At 42.7% G+C, this 24,189-nt stretch overlaps 1 protein-coding gene across 2 annotated transcripts in view; it reads right to left on the bottom strand.

Moving 5' to 3' along the window:
- The window catches only part of DCAF1 (DDB1 and CUL4 associated factor 1), a 114,288-nt gene that overhangs the window by 63,543 nt on the left and 26,556 nt on the right, over positions 1-24,189 (bottom strand). The window contains exons 4-6 of one of the 2 annotated variants that reach the window (XM_030934608.1): positions 15,494-15,570; positions 11,694-11,767; positions 8,031-8,144 (exon numbers count right to left, since the gene is read on the bottom strand). In XM_030934608.1, coding sequence (XP_030790468.1) covers positions 8,031-8,144; positions 11,694-11,767; positions 15,494-15,570 — 265 coding nt within the window. The remainder of the gene's footprint in view (positions 1-8,030; positions 8,145-11,693; positions 11,768-15,493; positions 15,571-24,189) is intronic. The other variant, XM_030934643.1, reaches the window with a different exon arrangement.

Raw genomic sequence — 24,189 nt, 5'->3', positions numbered from 1 at the left:
TGAAATAAAAGAGGACACAAACAAATGGAAGAACATACCATGCTCATGGATAGGAAGAATCAATATTGTGAAAATGGCCATACTGCCCAAGGTTATTTATAGATTCAATGCCATCCCCATCAAGCTACCAATGAGTTTCTTCACAGAATTGGAAAAAACTGCTTTAAAGTTCATATGGAACCAAAAAAGAGCCCGCATTGCCAAGACAATCGTAAGTCAAAAGGACAAAGCTGGAGGCGTCACGCTACCTGACTTCAAACTATACTACAAGGCTACAGTAACCAAAACAGCATGGTATTGGTACCAAAACAGAGATATAGACCAATGGAACAGAACAGAGTCCTCAGAAATAATACCACACATCTACAGCCATCTGATCTTTAACAAACCTGAGAGAAACAAGAAATGGGGAAAGGATTCCCTATTTAATAAATGGTGCTGGGAAAATTGGCTAGCCATAAGTAGAAAGCTGAAACTGGATCCTTTCCTTACTCCTTATACGAAGATTAATTCAAGATGGATTAGAGACTTAAATGTTAGACCTAATACCATAAAAACCCTAGAAGAAAACCTAGGCAATACCATTCAGGACATAGGCATGGGCAAGGACTTCATGTCTAAAACACCAAAAGCAACGGCAGCAAAAGCCAAAATTGACAAATGGGATCTAATTAAACTAAAGAGCTTCTGCACAGCAAAAGAAACTACCATCAGAGTGAACAGGCAACCTACAGAATGGGAGAAAATTTTTGCAATCTACTCATCTGACAAAGGGCTGATATCCAGAATCTACAAAGAACTCAAACAAATATACAAGAAAAAAACAAATAACCCCATCAAAAAGTGGGGAAAGGATATGAACAGACATTTCTCAAAAGAAGACATTCATACAGCCAACAGACACATGAAAAAATGCTCATCATCACTGGCCATCAGAGAAATGCAAATCAAAACCACAATGAGATACCATCTCACACCAGTTAGAACGGCAATCATTAAAAAATCAGGAAACAATAGGTGTTGGAGAGGATGTGGAGAAATAGGAACACTTTTACACTGTTGGTGGGATTGTAAACTAGTTCAACCATTATGGAAAACAGTATGGCAATTCCTCAAGGATCTAGAACTAGATGTACCATATGACCCAGCCATCCCACTACTGGGTATATACCCAAAGGATTATAAATTATTCTACTACAAAGACACATGCACACGTATGTTTATTGCAGCACTATTCACAATAGCAAAGACTTGGAATCAACCCCAATGTCCATCTGTGACAGACTGGATTAAGAAAATGTGGCACATATACACCATGGAATACTATGCAGCCATAAAAAAGGATGAGTTTGCGTCCTTTGTAGGGACATGGATGCAGCTGGAAACCATCATTCTCAGCAAACTATCACAAGAACAGAAAACCAAACACCGCATGTTCTCACTCATAGGTGGGAAGTGAACAATGAGATCACTTGGACTCAGGAAGGGGAACATCACACATTGGGGCATATCATGGGGAGGGGGGAGGGGGAAGGGATTGCATCGGGGAGTTATACCTGATATAAATGATGAATTGATGGGTGCTGACGAGTTGATGGGTGCAGCACACCAACATGGCACAAACATACATATGTAACAAACCTGCACGTTATGCACATGTACCCTAGAACTTAAAGTATAATAAAAATAAATAAATAAATAAATAAAAGAAGATCACATCTGTTGCCAAATGACATGTTTTATATGTATAAAACCCTAAAGACTCCATACACAAAAAAACCTGTCAAGAAACACATTTGGCAAAGTTATAGGATACAAAATCAACATACAAAAATCAGTTGCATTTCTACACACTAGCAATGAAAAATATAAAAAGGAAATTCTTTTTTTTTTTAAGTGACAAGGTCTCACTCTGTCACCCAGGCCGGAATGCAGTGACATAATCATAACCCATGGCAACCTCGAACTCCTGCGCTGAAGCAATCCTCCTGCCTCAAACTCCCGACTAGCCAGGACTACAGCCATGTGCCACCACACTCAGCATATATATATATGCATATATATACACACACATATTTATATACACACACACATATATATATACACACACATATTTATATACACACACACATATATATATACACACACATATTTATATACACACACACACATATATATACACACACATATTTATATACACACACACATATATATATACACACACATATATATATATTTACAGAAGGGGTCTCACTATGTTGCCCAGCCTGCAGTCAAATACTTTTAAATAAAAATAAATTTTAGCCCAGACAGAGTTGCTCATGCCTGTAATGCCAGCACCTTGGGAAACCAAGTCAAGGAGGATCATTCGAGCTCAGGAGTTCGAGACCAGCCTGGGCAACATAATGAGACTCTGTCTCTATTTTTTCATATATATTTTAAAAATAAATAGATTTTAGGTCAGGTGCAGTGGCTCATACCTGTAATCCCAGCACTATGGGAGGCCAAGACGGGTGGATCACCTGAGGTCAAGAGTTTGAGACCAGCCTGGCTAACATGGTGAAACCCCATGTCTACCAAAAATACAAAAAATTAGCTGGGCATGGTGGCAGGTCCATGTAATCCCAGCTACTCGGGAGGCTGAGGCAGAAGAATCTCTTGAACCTAGGAGGCAGAGGTTGCAGTGAGCTGAGATCGCATCACTGCACTCCAGCCTGGGCAACAAGAGCAAAACTCAGTCTCAAAAAAAAATTGTAAAGCTTTTTTTTCAATATCTCTGAAAGTAAAAGTCAACAACTTTTTAAAAACAGTGGCTGAATAAAATCAACTTAGTACACTGAACCAGCATTTTAAAAAAGAAATAAAGTAAAAAAGTATCAGAATGAATTGCACTAAGAGTAAATAGTGTTTTTAAAACTTCTTTTTCATACATATAATGTATGGACTGGGTTTCAAGTTTTTAAAAAAAAGTACATAACTATGTTTCACAAAATTTGAAAAACACTGTCCTAGAGCAATAAGTCTTTTTCTTTTCTGTTCTGAGACAGGGTTTTATTCTGTCTCCCAGGCTGGAAAGCAGGGGCACAATCACAGCTCACTGCAGCCTCCACCTCCTGGGCCCAAGCAACCCTCCCACCTCAGCCTCCCAAGCAGCTGAGACTACAGTGTGCACCACTACACCCACAAAGAGACTCCACCTCTTTGTAGATGAGTTCTCCTTAGGTTACCCAGGCTGAATAACTCTTAATTATAACTTTGAGGAACACCAATAGTCAATTTGTTGAGAAATAATGATTTCTGACTCATTAATTGCTATAATTAAAGTATTTTAAGAAATATTGATTCATTAAAAAAAACTGCATAGGATAGATACTTCTGAAGAGTACAGATCATCATGTAATCAAGTAACACAATATGAAAGAGGCTTGCAATCTGTCCTCTAAACACTGGATTCAAGACAATTTCCAATCTAACGCACAATGGAGTAAGTCACTTCTCCCAATAAACCATTAATTAAGAAATGCTAAAACTGTTCTTGCAGAAAGCTTTATTATCCATAATTTCCCTTAGTGTTTCTAACCTCCAAAGGGTATTCATTTCTTTTTAGATCTACAATGATGAAACTATAAAGAACCAGAGATGATTTTCCTACAAGGACAACATGGAAATTTTCAAAAAGCCCAGCTAAATCATCTATAATTGGCTGGGTGCGGTGGCTCACACCTGTAATCCCAGCACTTTGGGAGGCTGAGGCAGGTGAATCACCTGAAGTCAGGAGTTCGAGACCAGCCAGGCCAATGTGGTGAAACCCCATCTCTACTAAAAATACAAAAAAAAATTAGCCAGGCATGGGGGCGGGCGCCTGTAATCCCAGCTACTCAGGAAGTTGAGGCATGAGAATCACTTGAAGCCAAGAGGCGGAAGTTGCAGTGAGCCGAGATCACACCATTGCACTCCAGCGTGGGCAACAGAGTGAGGCTCTGTCTCAAAAAAAAAAAAAAAAAAAAAATCTGTAATCTTAGATAAACCTTGTGTATACAAATATATTGACATAAATGCTTTTATTATCCTGATTTTCAAAAGAATCCATATCAAAATGGTTTTACAAAGATATAGATTCTTCTAGTCTCACACAGGGGTTGCTAACTGGAGATATTAGTCTATAAGAAATACTGCAAATTATTAACATTAATCACAATGCTATTCTCTAAAATACTTTATGTGGCACAATTATTCTGCAATAAAAGTTAATACGAATTTTCTTAAAAGCTAAATAAGATTCCAGATCTTTCATTTGGGTCATACACTTAACTATGATAAGACTTCCAGGCTGGGTGCAGTGACTCATTCCTATAATCCCAGCACTTTGGGAGGTTGAGGCGGTAGGACTGCTTGAGCCCAAGAGTGTGAGACCAGCCTGGGCAACATAGGGAGACCTCATCTCTACAAAAAAATTTTTAAAAATTAGCCAGGTATGGTGGCATTTGCCTATGGTCCTAGCTACTTGGGAGGCTGAGGCAGGAGAATGGTTTGAGACAAGGAGGTCAAGGCTGCAGTGAGCTGTGATCGCACCACTGCACTCCAGCCTGGGCAACAGAATGAGACCTGTCTCAAAAGAAAAGAAAAAAAAAAGGATTTCCAGAGTGCTTAAGAAGATTAAAATTTTAATAGCTTTAAAAATAAAGCAAGTGGCCAGGCGCAGTGGCTCACACCTGTAATCCCAGCACTTTGGCAGGCTGAGGCAGGTGGATCACCTGAGGTAGGGAGTTTTAGACCAGCCTGACCACCATGGAGAAACCCCGTCTCTACTAAAAATACAAAAATTAGCCAGGCGTGGTGGCACGCACCTGTAATCCCAGCTACTCAGGAGGCTGAGGCAGGAGAACTGCTTGAACCCGGGAGGGAGAGGTTGCAGTGAGCTGAGACTGCGCCACTGCACTCCAGCCTGCACGACAGAGCGAGACTCCATCTCAAAAAACAAAAAAAAAACAAAAAAAAACAAAAAAAAAAAAAAACAAGCCATGGGGCATATCCAATTCACATAGCAAATTCTTAAAGCTAAGATACAAAACAAAATATTTACATTACTTCTAAAACTTGAGCAACTAATTTTTTTTTCTGTCTCACTCTCTTTTCAGGGCTTGAGTGCAGTAGCATGAATAGGGGTCGCCACAGCCTCTACTTCCCAAGTTGAAGCGATCCTCCCACCTCAGCATTCCAAATATCTGGGACTACAGGCATGACCTACCGTGCCCAGCTAATGATTTATTTTTGTAGAGACAGGGTCTTGCTGTATTGCCAAGGCTGTATGGCCGGGCTTGAACTACTGGGCTCAAGCAATCCTCCTGCCCTAGCCTCACAAAGTCCTGGGATTACAGATATGAGCCACCTCACCTGGCCCTCATTTTTCTTTATTTTTATTTTGTTCTGATATTTTATTTTTTTTCATTTCATTTCATTTCATTTCATTTATTTCATTTCATTTCATTTGAGATGGAGTCTCGCTCTGTTGCCCAGGGTGGAGTGTAGTGGCATGATCTTATCTCACTGCAACTTCCACCTCCTGGGTTCAAGCGATTCTCATGCCTCAGCCTCCCAAGGAGCTGGGACTACAGGCGCACCCCACCACACCCAACTAATTTTTGTATTTTTTTGTACAGACAGGGTTTTGGCATGTTGGCCAGACTGGTCTCAAACTCCCAGCTTCAAGTGATTTACCCGCCTTGGCCTCCCAAAGTGCTGGGATTACAGGCGTGAGCCACCATGCCCAGTCCCTAATTTTTTTTTTTTTTTTTTGGAGATGGAATCTCACTCTGTCGCCCAGGCTGGAGTGCAGTGGCACAATCACGGCTCACCGCAAGCTCCACCTCCCAGGTTCACACCATTCTCCTGCCTCACGCTCCCAAGTAGCTGGGACTACAGGAGCCCACCACCACGCCCAGCTAATTTTTTGTATTTTTAGTAGAGACGGGTTTCACCGTGTTAGCCAGGATGGTCTCAATCTCCTGACCTCGTGATCCACCCACCTTGGCCTCCCATATTGCTGGGATTACAGGCGTGAGCCACCATGCCCGGCCAACCCAGTCCCTAATTTTTGATAGTTGAAGTATATGTGCATAGTCACTATCAATTTAACATTTGCTTGTCTTCCTAACACTTACTCTTATTTCAAATTATCAGTTTATTTGTTTGCCCACCCCCAAACACCTACATGAATGTAAAGCTCTCATATTGCTAACAAAATATTCCAAGCCCCTACAACAAACACAGCACAAAAGAGATCTTCTAATATTAGCTACACGAATACTAAATACCACGTAGAAAAGGCTTCCTCAAATACAAAGCTCTTCATCACTGGGAAGATCGTTCATCAAGAGTAAGAGTTTGACTGAGATCATAAATCCATTCCAGAAACACATGAGCCAGGCATGGTGTCCCACGTCTGTAATCCCAGCACTTTGGGAGGCCAAGGCAGGAAGATGGTTTTAGCCCAGAAGTTCGAGACTAGCCTGGCAACATAGTGAGACCTCGTCTCTACAAAAAAATTTAAAAATTAGCTGGGCATGGTGGCACATGCCTGTACTCCCAGCTACTCAGGAGGCTGAGGTGGGAGAACAGCTTCAGCCCAAGAGGTCAAGGCTGCAGTGAGCCATGGTGATCTCAACACTTCAACCTGGGCAACAGAGACCCCATCTCAAAAAAAACTCTGGGTGCGGTGGCTCACACTTGTAATCCAGCACTTTGGGATGCTGAGGCGGGCGGATCACAAGGTCAGGAGTTCAAGACCAGCCTGACCAATATAGTGAAACCCCGTCTCTACTAAAAATACAAAAATTTGCAGGCATGGTGGCACAAGCCTGTAGTCTCAGCTACTCGGTAGGCTGAGGCAAAAGAATCATCTGAACCCAGGAGGCGGAAGTTGCAGTGTGCCAAGATCACACCACTGCACTCTAGCCTGGGCGACAAGAGCAAGACTCTGTCTCAAAAAAAGAAAAAAAAAAAAAAACCTACACAACATATAATCTCAAGATTTAAAAAAATACTATAACAGCCAGGTGCAGCAGCTCACGCCTGTAATCCCAGCACTCTGGGAGGCCAAGGAGAGTGACCAGATCACTTGGGTCAGGAGTTTGAGACCAGCCTAGCCAACATGGTGAAATGCTATCTCTACCAAAAATACAAAAATTAGCCAGGCATGGTGGCAAACACCTGTAATCTCAGGTACCCAGGAGGCTGAGGCACAAGAATTGCTTAAACCCAGAAGGAAGTTGCAGTGAGTTGAGACTGCACCACTGTATTCCAGCCCGGGCGGCAGAGCGAGACTCAGTCTCAAAAAAAGAAAAAAAAAGTAAATAAAATAAAATTTAAAATACTGCCTGGGCGCGATGGCTCACACCTGTAATCCCAGCACTTTGGGAGGCCAAGGCAGTGGATCACCTGAGGTTAGGAGTTCGAAGCCAGCCTGACCAACATTGTGAAATTTCATCTCTACTAAAATTACAAAAATTAACTGGTCATGGTGGTGGGCCCCTGTAATCCCAGCTACTTGGCAGGCTAAGGCAGGAGAATCGCTTGAGCCCAGGAGGCAGAGGTTGTAATGAGCCGAAATTGCACCACAGAACTCCAGCACAGGTGACAAACCAAGACACCATCTCAAAAAAAAAAAAAAAAAAAAAAAAAATACTGGAGCACCCAAGCAACAAGTATTCATCAAAATAACTATTTTTAAATTTTTGGCTGGGCGCAGAGGCTCACGACTATAATCCCAGCAATCTGAAATGCTAAAGTAGGAGGATCACTTGAGCCCAGTTGCTCACTGGGCAATACAGCAAGACCCCATCTCAATTTTAAAAATGATAATAAAAAATAAATAATTTTATTATTGCCTGTCAGGATCTCTTAGATTTTTGTAACATATATTACTATATGAATAACAAAAACTGTAACAATGATTTTAACCACAAACACAAATCAAATAGAACATAATTCAATTATAAAATAAAATTATGACTTTACTTTTCACTAAGTACCTTTTCTTGAAAGACAACAGCAGTTTCCAGCCCTGGCATGATGTCTAGTAGGAGTCTGCAAGCTGCAGTGTTTAAAGGGGGCTCTCGGCTTGTCATCACGTATGCATTCACCAACTGTAAAGGAAAAAAAGAAATAGTGTTCATCTAAAATTCAACCCAGTGAAACTAAGGACATCTAATAAAACCTCAACATATTCCCATTACTTTCTTAACGGGTATGAAAGAAGACTGTATGTAACTAATTAAACTTTTACTAATAAAACCTTTAATTATTATAAACACTTACGATCCTGCTGAGCCATGATGATATCATACATAATTTCTTCTGCAGCTTTAAAGCCAAATCCCCTCAAAACAACTCAGCAATCATAGAAATTAAAGCTCAAATGCTGACGCCAGTGATGCACACTTGTAATCCCAGCACTTTGGGAAGCCAAGGCAGGAGGATCACTTAAGCTCAGGAGTTTGAAACCAGCCTAGACAACATGGCAAAACCCCATCTCTACCAAAAATACATAAATCAGTCAAGGGTGGTGGCCCATGCCTGTAGTCCCAGCTACATGGGAGGCTAAGGTGAGAGGATGCCCAGAGCCAAGGAAGTCAAGGCTGCAGTGAGCCCTAATCACCACTGCACTCCAGCCTGGGCAACAGTGAGACCCTATCTCCAAGAAAAAAAAAAAAAAAAAGAAAAGAATGCCACAAAGAAACCTATCCCCTTCCATATACACTTTATTTATTTTTTTTATGGACAGGGTCTCATTCTGTCACTTAGGCTGGAGTGCCGTGGCACAAGCACGGTTTACTGCAGTCTCAACTTCCCAGTCTCAAGTGATCCCCAGTTTCAGCCTCCCAGGCAGCTGGGACCACAGGTGCACACCACCATGTCCAGCTAATTTTTTAATTTTTAGTAGAGACAGGGCCTCACTACGTTGCCCGAGCTAGCCTCTAACTCTTGGCTTCAAGTGATCCTCCCACCTCAGCCTCCCAAAGTGCTGGGATTACAGGCATGAGCCATCACATCTAGCCCCCACACCACTGCATATACTTTTTTAAAAGCATAAGCAGGGCAATATGAGCCCCATATTCTTGACAATGGTTAATGAAAAACTCAGATTTTATAATAAATTATATATATAATTAATACATATAATAATATGTATTAATAAAATCTCCATTTGGCACTTATTTACTGAATCTCTAACATTAAGTAGAACTATGTTCTGTGCTGGGCCTATAAAGTAAATAACTGACACAGTCCCACCATCCCAAGATTATCCAGGCTGGGTGTGGTGGCTCATCCCTGTAATCCCAGCTCACTGGGTGGCCAAAATCTGAGGATCGCTTGAGCCCAGAATTCAAGACCAGCCTGGGCAACCCAGTGAAATCTTATCTCTACAAAAAAATTAAAAACTTAGCCAGGCATGGTGGCACATGCCTATGGTCTCAGCTACTCAGGAGGCTGAGGCAGGAGAATCCTTGAGCATGGAAGGTCAAGGCTGCAGTGAGTGATCGTACTAATGCACTCAGAGTGAGATCCTGTCTCAAAAAAAAAAAAAAAAAAAAAGATGTGTGATTCAGTAGAGGTGACATTTGGGAAAACAGGTAATACCATGAGCAAAGGATGCTACAGAAGCCCCTAGGAGGGCACACAGCCCCTGCAGAGGAATCAGAGAAGACTTAAGAGAAGAAGGGATTCCAAGCCAGGATGTAAAAGACGAGAAGAAGTATCTAAAGAAACGTTGGAGGAGAGGAGGGCCAGAAGGCAAGAACTGAAACTGCAGAGAACAAAGTTCAGAGACAGATTTGGTTTTTATACCAAACTAAGCAACTTAAAATTTATCCTAAAGGTAATAGAAAGCCATTAATGGATTTTAAGCAAGAGGGTACCACAATTTCTGGGCTATAAAGTGAAGAATGAATTAGAGGAGGACAAGACAAGAAGAAACCAAGTGAGAAATGGTTGGCTCAGCTGTGGTCTAGCTAAACTGGGGTCTGGTGACAAGAACAGAACTAGAAGGATTTGTGAAGTTTAAGGTGAAGGGAATAATGACATCTGTAAATCCACTGTATAAGAGAGTTTGGAGGTGTAAAGGATGCTTTCTAGCTGACTAGACAAGGACATCATTACTGAGCTAGAGAACAAGAGAAATAAATTATGGAGCAAACGGGGTTAGACACGTAAAATTCAAGGTGTATATGGGAGATACCCAGAAGGAAATGTCTAGAAGGCAGTTGGAAGTGATCTGAAACTAAGAAAGTCACATTGGTGATACAGAAATAAATCTGGGAGTCAACACAATACAGATAATAATAGCTAACACTGGCTGGGTACAGTGGCTCATGCCTGTAATCCCAGCACTTTGGTAGGCCAAGACAGGTGGATCACCCAAGGTCAGGAGTTTGAGAACAGCCTGACCAACATGGAGAAACCCCGTCTCTACCAAAAATACAAAAATTAGCCAGGCGTGCTGGCGCATGCCTGTAGTCCCAGCTACTCGGGAGGCTGAGTCAGAAGAATCACTTGAAACCCAGGAGGCAGAGGTTGCAGTAAGCTGAGATCACGCCACTGCACTCCAGCCTGGGTAACAAGAGTGAAACTCTGTCTCAAAAAATAAATAAGTAAATAAATAAATGATAATAACAGCTAATACCTATTTGGCCTTCATCATGTGCCAGGCTCTCTGCCAAGCACCTTCATGCTTAATTTCACTCAAGGATTACAAAAAAGGTTTTAAATGCTATTAACTCCATTTTATAGACTAGAAAAATAAGGCTGTGGCGGGGCACAGTGGTTCACGTCTGTAATCCCAGCACTTTGGGAGGCCAAGGTGGGTGGATCACTTGAGGTCAGGAGTTCAAGATCAGCCCGGCCAACATGGTGAAAGCCCATCTCTACTAAACATACAAAAAAATAAACCAGGTGTGGTTGGCAGGTGCCTGTGGTCCCAGCTACTCGGGAGGCTGAGGCAGGAGAATAGCCTGAGCCCGGAAGGCAGAGGTTGCAGTGAGCCAAGACTGTGCCATTGCATTCCAGCCTGAGTGACAGAGCCAGACCCTGTCTCAAAAGGAAGAAAAGAAAAAGAAGGCGGGGAGAAAATAAAGCTTGAAGGGACTTAAGTCTGTCAGTGAAATATGGAGCTGGATTTAAATCCAAAACATCGACTCCCAAAGCCCACGTTCTCAAACATCATGCCATCCCACCTCCAAAAACAAAACTATCAGCCACAACTTGTTGATCAATTACTATGCTCAGGAGCTGAGTAAAATATGTATATTCTTATTTACTCCTCACATGCCCCTCAAGATAGAGAGAAAGCACCTTTCTATCCCTCTGCATGCCCAATGCATACACCACAGTGTCAGTGCAGAAGCATGCTGTATGCATCACTCTTATTTTTCCATTCAAAAACTCAAGAGGGCCCCTATACTCTCAAATTCAAAATCATTTTGCCCAAGAATGAGCGTAGATACCTTGGGAGGCCTCACCAATATCAAAGTACATACCAAAGAGAAAGCATTATGGCCACAACCAGGACTTTGGCAAAAAACTCTACTCCCAACTTTGTCAAGGCCTTAGGAGAAGGCAAACTATTCACGAAAAAACAATAAAGATACAAAATCTACAGGTGATAATTGCTGGAGAAAAGTAAGAAGCAAACCTACTGCATTCATGAAATCATCATTCTTGAAGAGTATTCTCAGCAAGTGGCCCAGCATACACTCTGGATCAGCTCGACCTACCAAGAGAAGAGGGGAGGAACAAACAAAGGAATGAGTAAGTCACCCCAGTCAAGCAACTTAGACCTCTGGAAAGGCACCTGGGTTGTTACAAGCACTAATAAAATGCCAGCAAAAATAATCAGAAACAAAAGATTATTGTGCTAAATTAGATTACATAAGAAACATGCTTTAGGCTGGGTGCGGTGGCTCATGCCTGTAATCCCAGCACTTTGGGAGGCCGAGGTGGACAGATCACGAGGTCAGGAGTTTGAGACCAGCCTGGCCAACATAGTGAAATCCCATCTCTACTAAAAATACAAAAACTAGCCAGGTGCAGTGGTGGGCACCTGTAATCCCATCTACTCAGGAGGCTGAGGCAGGAGAATTGCTTGAACCTAGGAGGTGGAGGTTGCAGTGAGCCAAGATTATACCACTGCAATCCAGCCTGGGTGACAGAGCAAGACTCCGTCTGGAAAAAAATAAAAAAAGAAACATGCTTTAAAAATAACAATGTAAAAACCTGAGACACTGCTCTCTAGCCTTCCCATCTCCTAGCATACTGCCTATACAGCACTGCTGAATTAAACAAGTACTAGATCCAGACTAGCAATACCAAGAGTATACAAGGTCTACAAAAGAATCATAAAGGAACCTAAGAGAGAAAACTTCTGACTTCCCATCCATAAAAAGGTGGGAAGCATGCTTCTAACCATGGGTGGCCTGGAGAAGACAGGCTCCAAGTCCAACCTCTCCTTCCACTACAATGACAACAGCAACAGAGATGCATCCTCAAACATGTAAGGACACCCTGGGTCAAGGTGACAGGGGTGAATTCCACCAAGCAATCACTAACCCTAAAGATACAGTAACCTTGGCCATCTTAACTTCCTAGCTCTTGTAGAAAGAAAGGAGGCCAGGGGCCTAGGATCAACTCAATGCATAGCCTAATGATAGAAGAATTAGTTGATGGAAGGGAGAATTACGGTTTGTTGTTGTTGGGTTTTGAGACGGAGTCTTGCTCTGTCGCCAAGGCTGGAGTACAGTGGCTCAATCTTGGCTCACTGCAACCTCCACCTCCTAAATTCAAGCAATTCTCCTGCCTCAGCCTCCCAAGTAGCTAGGATTACAAGTGCCTGCCACCACGCCCGGCTAATTTTTGTATTTTTAGTAGAGTCGGGGTTTCACCATGTTGGCCAGGCTGGTCTCGAACTCCTGACCTCAGGTAATCTGCCCGCCTCAGTCTCCCAAAGTGCTGGGATTACAGGCATAAGCCATTGTGCACGGCTGGTTTGCTTTTAAAGCAGAAACCTCTACTTTATTTCATTTCCTTTCAGAGCATTTAGAGAGGCAAATTTAGTCAAAACATACAATAGAGGATGAAGACAAGATGTGAGCTGCTGATGTTTTTACCAAGCTGTTAATCAGTATCTCAAAGTAATTCACAAAAAGAAACATTAGAGAAAAACACCACCAAAAAAAAGATTATACATTACCTAATGTTAGCTGTTTATAAATCATGAAACTGAAATCCTTATTTTTAATGAAAGAAATAATGCCACTGACAAATATTGCTTAACATTAAGAGTTAGGAAAAAATTGCTTTTTAAGCTCTACTGAAAAATGGCATATCTTTCTCTGTCTCTCCCTTCTTCCTCATTGCCATTTAATCCATCTCCAGGCAATGACACTCAGCATGATCATCTATCTTTTAATGCTTTTCATAATCCTATGCATTAACTTAATTTCTGATTTCACATTCACTTTCTTACTTTCTTCATGCTCTGATTTGAGTTACTGAAGATGTGGGTTAAATCGTGAATATTCCTCTGTAGTCACAAGTACGGATGTCCAGGACAAGAGCAGCAGATAACATCACATAAGCAACTAGACTCTCAATCTGAAATGCCTAGCTTACATGTGAGAATAAAAGTTTAAGAAATAGCAGTAAACCCTGGAACATTCAGGTGAATATACAATGTTCTTATTTTTATAACTCCCACTCATTCACACTCTCTTTCCACACACAAATTTTCTTTTCTTTTTTTTTTTTTTTGAGACAGAGTTTTGCTCTTGTTGCCCAGGCTGGAGTTCAATGGAGCAATCTCGGCTTACCACAACCTCCGCCTCCCAGGTTCAAGAAATTCTCCTGCCTCAGCCTCCTGAGTAGCTGGGATTACAGGCATGCACCACTATGCCTAGCTAATTTTGTATATTTAGTAGAGACGGGGTTTCTCCATGTTGGTCAGGCTGGTGGGAAACTCCTGACCTCAGGTGTTCCTCCTGCCTCGGCCTCCCAAAATGCTGGGATTACAGGCGTGAGCCACTGCACCAGGCCAAAATTTCAGACTCCTCTCCACAAAGGACTGCTTCAGGCTATAGAGCTTATATGCACTATGGGCCCATGCATGACTTCAGCTTTGCCTACTGGTGATCTACTTTATAGTAAACATAAAATGGCAGTCCCAAGTCCCTCATAATTCTGTACCACAGTAGCAAATTCCATACCAAAGCAAGTGCTGTCATGGCCTTAATTTTAAATTAGCCCAAAATTGGTCAGGCTCAGTGGCTCACACCTGTAATCCCAGCACTTTGGAAGCCAAAGGCGGGTAGATCACTTGAGGTCAGGAGTTCAAGACCAGCTTGGCCAACATGGTGAAACCCCTTCTCTATTAAAAATGCAAAAATTAGCCGACTGTGGTGGCGCATGCTTGTAATCCCAGCTACTTGGGACACTGAAGCACAAAAATTGCTTGAACCCAAGAAGCGGTGGTTGCAGTGAGCCAAGATCGTGCCACTGCACTCCAGGCCGGGCGACAGAGCAAGGCGCCATCTCAAAAAACAAATAAATAAATAAGCCCAAAATAAAACCAAATTAACACAAGAAGGCACACTTTAGTTCTCAAGACACCAAAGCAGACATAAACATCAACGTTCCAAATACCAACTTCCTAACTAAAAGCAGGACACTGAATGTTTTCTCAACTATATTTCTCCAACAGTAAAAGGATAATTATTAAAAGGATAATTATTATTAGAAACATGAAGGCACAGAGAAGAACACCTTTTGCTTTTATGGTTTAAAAAAGTTGGCTGGGCACAGTGGCTCAAGCCTATAATCCCCGCACTTTGGGAGGCCCAGGCAGGAGGATAGCTTGCGTCCAGGAGTTCGAGACCAACTTGGGCAGCAAAGCAAGACCCCATCTCTACAAACAAATAAAAATCAGCTAGGCATGATGGTACACGCCTGTAGTACCAGCTACTCAAGAGGCTTGAAGTGGGAGGATAGTTTGAGCCAGGAGATCCAGGCTGCAGTGAGCTATGATCATGCCACTGCACTGCAACCTGGGTAATGGAGTGAGTACCCGTCTACAAAAAGGAAAAAGTCTTCCGAAAGGAAGATCATTTTTCTTTTTAATTCTTTGTCATCATACCAATTGAGTTAACTAAAGTACACCTACTTTTGTTTCTTTAGGTTAGTTAAGTGATATTTGATCAGCAAATATCAAAAATATTTCCAATTTTTTCCAGAAATTTATTTTTCCTCACCGGTTCCACCTTGAGCAACATTTTAACAAATAAAAGGTCTTAAAACTTACCACAGAAGATGCTATTGCAACTCAAAAATATTCCCATAAGCAATTTTTCTTTTTTAAAAAAGAAAAAAAGACTCTTGCTTTAATAAAAGTGTCTTAAAAGAAAAAAAAGAGAAAAAAAAGACCCACACTTAGGAGCACAAGTCTTACCAGGATGTCGATCATCAAATGGGTCTGGATCCCCTTTACGATACTCTTCAGTTTCTTTTTCAATCAACTGAGACATCCTAGCACAAAGGGAACAAGGAGTCAACTCTGGACAAGCATTAAAAAATGCACCACCACCTACAACAGTCAACTCGACAGTCAAGGTAGAAAATAAAACCAAAGTTAGAAAAAGGCTATTTCTTCTGACGTACACAGAAATCCAAGCAATTATCTCATAAAACAGTTTCTTCTCCCAAACTCATTCTTTTTTTTTTTTTTTTTTTTTTTTTTGATGGGAGTCTCGCTCTGTCGCCCAGGCTGGAGTGCAGTGGTGTGTATCTTGGCTCACTGCAAGCTCTGCCTCCCAGGTTCACACCATTCTCCTGCCTCAGCATCCTGCATGGCTGGGACTACAGGCACCCGCCACCACGTCCAGCTAATTTTTTGTATTTTTAGTAGAGACGGGGTTTCACCATGTTAGCCAGGATGGTCTCAATCTCCTGAATTCGTGATCTGCTCGCCTCGGCCTCCCAAAGTGCTGGGATGACAGGCGTGAGCCACCACACCCAGCCCCCAAACTCATTCTTATATAAACTTTCCCTGCCTCAAAAAATAACATTACCTTCACCTCAGAAACCAAAAACCTAGGAGTCATCTTTAAAATCTTCCTTTTCCTGCCAGGCGCGATGGCTCACGCCTGTAATCCCAGCACTTTGGGAGGCCGAGGCAGAAGGATCACCTGAGGTTGGGACTTCGAGACCAGCCTGAACAACATGGAGAAATCCCGTCTCTACTAAAAATACAAAATTAGCCGGGCATGGTGGCACATGCCTGTAATCCTAGCTACTCAGGAGGCCAAGGCAGCAGAATCGCTTGAACCCAGGAGGCAGAGGTTGCGGTGAGCTGAGATCGCGCCATTGCACTCCAGGCAACAAGAGCGAAACTCCGTATCAAAAAAAAGAAAAACAAAAATTCTTCCTTTTCTACTCCCTCTCCCACAACAATTTCTATTAGCTCTACTACAAGGTATTTCCTGACTCACATCACTTCTCTAACTCTTTACCACTCCTATCCTCATCCAGACCACCATCATCAACTGCCTGGATTACTTCCAATGGTCTCTTTACCAGTCTCCTTGCTTCCCGCTTCCATGTCTGACCTGACGCAATTCATTCTCCAACTTCCAATGACTTACCACAATACCCTGAATTAAATCCAAGTACTACTATGGCCTGCAATTATCTGGCTTCTGCCTGCTGCTTCCTGACCATTTCTTCCACTCATCCCCACCTCCCCGCATTAAGCTTCAGTCACTGTTCTTCAAAGAGCCCAATTTCACTCCTATTTCAGGGTTACAGTGCTATTACCTCAGCTTGTAACATTCTTCCCACCATCTAAGCCTCCACCCCTGCCCCAAGTAACCATACATCTGCTTTCTCTCACTGCAGGTGAGTTCTGCCTGATCCAGAATTTTTTTTCTTTTTTTTCTTGTAGAGATGGGGTCTTCCTATGTTGCCCAGGCTGGAGGATAGTGGCTATTTACAAGCATAAACATAGCACACTACAGCTTCAAACTCTTGGCCTCAAGGAATCCTCCTGCCTCAGCCACCCAAGTAGCTGGGTCTATAGGCACGCAACACTGTGTCTGGCTTGTTCCAGACTTTCACATAAATTGAACCATATATAATCTTTTTACATCTGACTTTCATATAGCATGTTCTGAGAGTCATCCATATTGCTGAATGTATGAAAAGTTCTATTTTATTCATGCAGTCTTTTTTTTTTTTTTTTTTTTTTTTGAGAAGGAGTTTCACTCTTGTTGCCCAGGCAATGGTGCTATCTCAGCTCACTGTAACCTCTGTCTCCCGGTTCAAGCGATTCTCCTGCCTCAGCCTCTTGAGTAGCTGGGATTACAGGCATGTGCCACCATGCCCAGCTAATTTTTGTATTTTTAGTAAAGATGGGGTTTCTCCATGTTGGTCAGGCTGGTCTCGAACTCCTGACCTCAGGTGATCTGCCCGCCTCAGCCTCCTAAAGTGCTGGGATTACAGGTGTGAGCCACTGCGCCTGGCTACTCATGAATTATTTATAAAACAAGAAAAATGGCTGGGCACAGTGGCTCACACCTGTAATCCCAACACTTTGGGAGGCCAAAGTGGGTGGATCAACTGAGGTCGGGAGTTCAAGACCAGCCTGACCAACATGGAGAAACCCCATCTCTACTAAAAATACAAAATTAACCGGGCATGGTAGCACATGTCTGTAATCCCAGCTACTCGGGAGGCTGAGGCAGGAGAATCGCTTGAACCCAGGAGGCAGAGGTTGCACTCCAGCTTGGGAAGCAAGAGCAAAACTCCATCTCAAATAAAAAGAAAACAAGAAAAATTACTATTTGAGTGCCCTAAGACTGACACTGTATTACAATGACAAGCCAATATAAGACTATCATACTCTTCATCTAACATGCTCTGTCCTAAGTCAAACTCTCCTATATGCTTATTTCCAGGACACCATATTTTCTAGTCTTTTCTTTTTTTTTTTTTTTTAAAGAAACAAGGTCTAGCATGGGCGATAGAATGAGACTCTCCCAAAAAAACAAACCAAAAACAAAAAAAAAAACAGGGTCTCACTCGGTTGCTCAGGCTGTAGTGCAACAGCACGACTCATGGCTCACTGAAGCCTCAAGTGATCCTCCCACCTCAGGCTCCTGAATAACTGGAACTACAGGCACACCACCATGCCCAGCTAACTTTAAAAATTTTTTGTAGATGGGGAATTTGCTCCCCAGGCTGACTCAAACTCCTGGGCTCAAGCCCACCTTGGTCTACCAAAGTCCTGGGATTACAGGCGTTCAGCTGCCACACCCAGCCTTGCTAGTCTTTTTTTTTTTTTTTTTTTTTTTTTGAGATAGAGTCTTGCTCTATCACCCAGGCTGGAGTGCAATGGCGCGATGTCAACTCACTGCAACCTCCGCCTCCCGGGTTCAAGCGATTCTTCTGCCTCAGACTCCCAAGTAGCTGGGATTACAGGCATGTGCCACCATGCCCAGCTAATTTTTGTACTTTTTTTTTTTTTTTTTTAGTAGAGACAGGGTTTTGCCATGTTAGTCAGGCTGATCTCAAACTCCTGACCTCAGGTGATCCGCCCATCTTGGTTTCCCAAAGTGCTAGGATTACAGGTGTGAGCCCAGCCCTTTCTAATCTTAACAGTTAAACTCTCTTGGCTGGTGTGGTGGCTCACGCCTGTAATCCCAGCACTTTGGGAGGCCAAGGCGGGCTGATCACCTGAGGTCAGGAGTTTGAGATCAGCCTGACCAAGATGGAGAAACCTCGTCTCCACTAAAAATACAAAAACTTAGCCAAGCATGGTGGTGCATGCCTGTGAATGCCTGGAGGCTGAGGCAGTAGAATCGCTTGAACTCGGGAGGCGGAGGTTGAAGTGAGCCGAGATCATGCCATCACACTCCAGCCTGGCCAACAAGAGCAAAACTCTGTCTCAAAAAAATAAATAAATAAAAGAATTAAATCTCTGCAAAAATTACCGGTCCACTCTAATCAAGCTTCAGAAGTATTTCCGCTTTTTCTTCCTTTCCCTCTAAATTCTGAAACCTCTCTTTGACACAAAGGGCAATCACACAAAATAATGTATGTGTACATATTTTTTTTGTTGGTGATGGTTTTTACTTTTTTATTTATTTATTTATTTATTTATTTATTTATTTTTTTTTTTTTTTTGAGACGGAGTCTCGCTCTGTCACCCAGGCTGGAGTGCAGTGGCACAATCTCGGCTCACTGCAACCTCCGCCTCCCAGGTTCAAGCGATTCTCCTACCTCAGCCTCCTGAGTAGCTGGGGTTATAGGTACATGCCATCATGCCCGGCTAGTTTTTGTATTTTTAGTAGAAATGGGGTTTCACCATGTTGGTCAGGCTGGTCTCAAACTCCTAACCTCATGATCCACCTGCCTCAGCTTCCCAAAGTGCTGTGATTACAGGCGTGAGCCACTGTGCCTGGCCTTATTACCTGGCTATTTTTTTTAATGTTTTATATAGACAGTATCTTGCTATGTTGCCCAGGCTGGTCTTGAACTCCTGGACTCAAGCAATACTTCCACCTCAGCTTCACAAAATATATTTAGAATTATATATTGTAAGATCTACTAGTATCAAAAAAGAAAAAAACAAAAAGATCTACTAGTATCCTCAGTTGAAACTAAGCAATATAGCAGAGAAGTTAAAAATATGGCCTCTGGGCCAGGCACAGTGGCTCATGCCTATAATCCCAGCACTTTGGGAGGCCAAGGCGGGAAAATCACTAGAGATAAGGAGTTAAGAGACCAGCCTGGGCAATATAGGGAAATCCCCCCCATCTCCTCTAAAAATTTAAAAATTAGCCAGGCATGGTGGCAACACATCCTATAGTCCCTGCTACTCAGGAGACTGAGACTGGAAGATGGCTTGAGCCCAGGAATTCAAGGCTGCAGTGAGCTATGATAAAACTGCTGCACTCCAGGGCGGGGAGTTGTGGCTCATGCCTGTAATCCCAGCACTTTGAGAGGCCGAGGCAGGAGGATCACGAGGTCAGGAGATCGAGACCATCCTGGTTAACATGGTGAAACCCCATCTCTACTAAAAATACAAAAAAAATAGCCAGGCGTGGTGACAGGCACCTGTAGTCTCAGCTACTTGGGAAGCTGAGGCAGGAGAATGGCGTGAACCCGGGAGGCGGAGCTTGTAGTGAGCCAAGATTGTGCCACTGTATGCCAGCCTGGGCAACAGAGGGAGACTGTCTCAAAAAATAAATAAAAAATAATAAGAAGAAGAAAAATTGCTGCACCATGTCTCCAAAAAAGTAATAAAAGTGGGCCGGGCGCGGTGGCTCAAGCCTGTAATCCCAGCACTTTGGGAGGCCGAGACGGGCGGATCACGAGGTCAGGAGATCGAGACCATCCTGGCTAACACGGTGAAACCCCGTCTCTACTAAAAACTACAAAAAACTAGCCGGGTGAGGTGGCGGCGCCTGTAGTCCCAGCTACCCAGGAGCCTGAGGCAGGAGAATGGCGTGAACCTGGGAGGCGGAGCTTGCAGTGAGCTGAGATCCGGCCACTGCACTCCAGCCTGGGTGACAGAGCGAGACTCCGTCTCAAAAAAAAAAAAAAATAATAATAATAATAATAATAATAATAATAATAAAAGTGACTTTTGGAGCCAGATTTTCAGGGTTCAAATCTGAGCTCTTCCACAGTGTGAGACACTCTGGGTAAATTATGTAACCTCTCTGTGCCTCAAGATAATAGTCTCTATGTTAGAGTTTCCCTGGGTTTAAGTTAATTAGAACAAAACCTGACAAGTAAGAGCTCTTTAAGTGTTAACTGTGGGGTTTTTTCCTTCTGTTTAGTCTTCTCTTCTCATTTTCCAAGAGTAATTGGCATTATAAAAACTGGGAATTGGGCCAGGCGCAGTGGCTCACACCTATAATCCCAGCACTTTGGGAGGCTGAGGCAGGTGGGTCACTTGAGGTCAGGAGGTCAAGACCAGCCTGGCCAACAGGGTAAAACCCATCTATACTAAAATACGAAAATTAGCCAGGCATGGTGGTGGGCACTTATAATGCCAGTTACTCGGGAGGCTGAGGCAGGAGACTCACTTGAGCCAGGGAGGCAGAGACTGCAGTGAGCCAAGATCAAACCACTGCACTCCAGCCTGGGTGACAGAGTGAGACTCCATCTCAAAACAAACAAACAAAAAACTGAGAATCAAAAATAGGAAAAACAGTTAATTTAGGGTAGCTATTGACTGGGATGAGGCAGGAGGGTGCAATCTGGTACTCAAGTTCTACTGTAACTGAATCTCGATAATGGTCTTACAAAAAAAAAATCCATCTAGCAGAGTACTTTACAGTATATAAATTACATCTCAAAAAAAAAAAAACGGCTGGGTGCGGTGACTCATGCCAGCAGTAATCCCAGCACTTTGGGAGGCATAGGTGGGCAGATCACGAGGTCAGGAGATCAAGACCATCCTGGCTAACGTGGTGAAACCCCGTCTCTACTAAAAACACAAAAAAATTAGCCAGGCGTGTTGGTGGGCGCCTGTAATCCCAGCTACTGAGGAGGCTGAGGCAGAATAGCGTGAACCCGGGAGGTGGAGCTTACAGTGAGCTGAGATCACACCACTGCACTCCAGCCTGGGCGACAGAGCAGACTCCGTCTCAAAAACAAGACCAGCCTGGCCAACATAGTGAAATCCCACCTCTATTAAAAAAATACAAAAAATTAGCCGGGCGTGGAGGTGGGTGCCTGTAATCCCAGCTACTCGGGAGACTGAGGCAGGAGAATCGCTTGCACCTGGGAGGCGGAGGTTGCAGTGAGCCAAGATAACACCACTGCACTCCAGCCTGGGCGACAGAGTGAGACTCCATCTCAAAAAAAAAAAAAAAAAAAAAAAACACTTAAAAAATTTTAAAAAAAAATTGCCCACTCACACAGTTTGGCCCAAAGCCAGCCTCTTTCAGCAGAATCAAGTCAAAAACTAATAAAAGGATGATTCAAGTTACAAAATGACATACATTGTTCTTACGAAACTGTCAAAAGATCATAAAAATAATGGTCAATAAAAAAGCAAGCAGGCCTAAAATTCATTAGCTTTTCATGGAATACACTAAAACACCCAAACCTGCAGCCAGATGAGGGAAGAAAACAAAAAACAAAACCCTAAAACTATTTTAGAAAATATCCAGTAAACAGACCCGCAATTTGGTGAAGGAGGGAAGTTGCCCCCGATTAAAATAAAATAAACTGACCAGCCTGGGCAACCTGGCAAAATCCCGTCTCTACAAAAAAAAAAAATTAGTGGAGCATGGTAGCATGTGCCCCAGCCACTCAGAGGGCTGAGGTGGGAAGATCACTTGAGTCCAGGAGGTTGAGACTGCAGTGAGCTATGATCACAACACTATACTCCAGCCTCGGGGGAAAAAAAAAAAACATTGGAATTGAAGTCAAAACCCAGGATTCTAAACTAAGTTTCCACTGCCTCACTATGCAGTTTTTTGCAAGTAAATCTGAGAATGTCTATCATTTAATGATGTATCTTTCAGAGATACTTTGAGTGACAAATGAGGAAGGGGAAGTTCAGATAAGTGCCTCTTACAGTTCTGACACCAAAGCAACGTCCTCAAATATTTGTTGAGTGGAATGAACCGATTCACTCATTTTCTTTCCATTCTGATAACCCCTTTAATACTTATAAACCTTCCCATTCCAGTAGGTGTGTTTTATATATATACACACACCCAGACCACCATACTGCCTGATTTGGCACTTCATCATTATATACTATTTTGTGCTACTATGCATTGTTCCTTATCTGTTAGTTTTTGTTGTTGTTGTTGAGAAGTGTCTCTGTTGCCCGGGCTGGAGTGTAGTGGCACAATCTCAGTTCACTGCAGGCTCGACCTACCTGGCTCAAGCAATCCTCCTACCTCAGCCTCCTGAGTAGCTGAGACTATAGGCACGTGCCACCATGCCTGGCTAATTTCTGCATTTTTTGTAGAGACAAGAGTCTCACCATGTTGGGCAGGTTGGTTTTGAGCTCCTGGGCTCAAGCAATTCACCTGCCTTGGCCTCCCAAACTGCTAGGGTAACAAGTATGAGCCACCATGCCAGGCCTCTGTTAGTCTTAGTTGCTTCCCAGGTAGTTATCTCCTTGAGGACAGTACCTCTCTGTCCAAACAAATTTTAGGTTTTGCATTGCTGAAGAGCATAGCATAGTGAAAAAGTTGAGGATAAAATATGATAATGTAGAATAATGTTGAAAATAAAAACATTAAGTACTTTTAGTATAAGTGCTCAAAGAATATTTCTTGAACAAGTGAATGAATCCACATAACCATCTTCATTAACAACACTCTCCTCCTTTCACAGTTACATCAATTATACACATGTTAACAGCACAATATTTAGATTCTCTAACTCACTGTGGCTGCATTTCAAGTATCTTGTTTAATAGCTGGTGTTTAATTATTCATTTTTTGTTTTGTTTTTAAATTAAGACGGGGTCTTACTATGTTGCCCAAGCTGGTCTTTAACTTGTGGCCTCAAGCGATCCTCCTACCTCAGCCTTCCAAAGTGCTGGGATTAGAGGCATAAACCACTACACCTGGCCTAACTTTCTTAATCTCCAATGCCTCTACCAATTAAAATCCAGTTTCCACCAGCCAGCAATAATCCTGTTCCTTAAAAAAAAAAACGCGGTATTCTCACGTTCCCTATGTATTAAAAGCAATTAGGAACAATGCATTTATCCCCATTTAAACTTTCATAATATCATAGTTCTTTCTCCATAAAAAGTAAGAGATCACTGCACAAACAAAACAATTTTTTAACAGCTATGGTATTGAAGATGAGACGTTAAGGATCCCCACATTCCAGTGACCTTCCCCTTAGAAAACCCATGAGCACCCCTCCCCAGCCTTTACTTCTCACTTTTCCTCCATCTTGACACATTTGTTAAATAAAATTATATACCATACGGTTATTATGAACCAGGCAGTGGATAAATCATCATTTGAGGAGACACCAATAAAAAAACATAGTCGCAGGCCAGGCATGGTGGCTCACGCCTGTAATCTCAGCACTTTGGGAGGCCGAGGCAGGTGGATTGCTTGAGTCCAGGTGTTCAAGACCAGTCTGGGCAACATAATG

This window comes from Rhinopithecus roxellana, chromosome 1 (genome assembly GCF_007565055.1).
Source record: "Rhinopithecus roxellana isolate Shanxi Qingling chromosome 1, ASM756505v1, whole genome shotgun sequence".
In the NCBI taxonomy this organism is placed as follows: domain Eukaryota; kingdom Metazoa; phylum Chordata; class Mammalia; order Primates; family Cercopithecidae; genus Rhinopithecus; species Rhinopithecus roxellana.
Note: the sequence above shows the minus strand (reverse complement) of the source record. Positions and strands in the feature narration are given on the sequence as shown.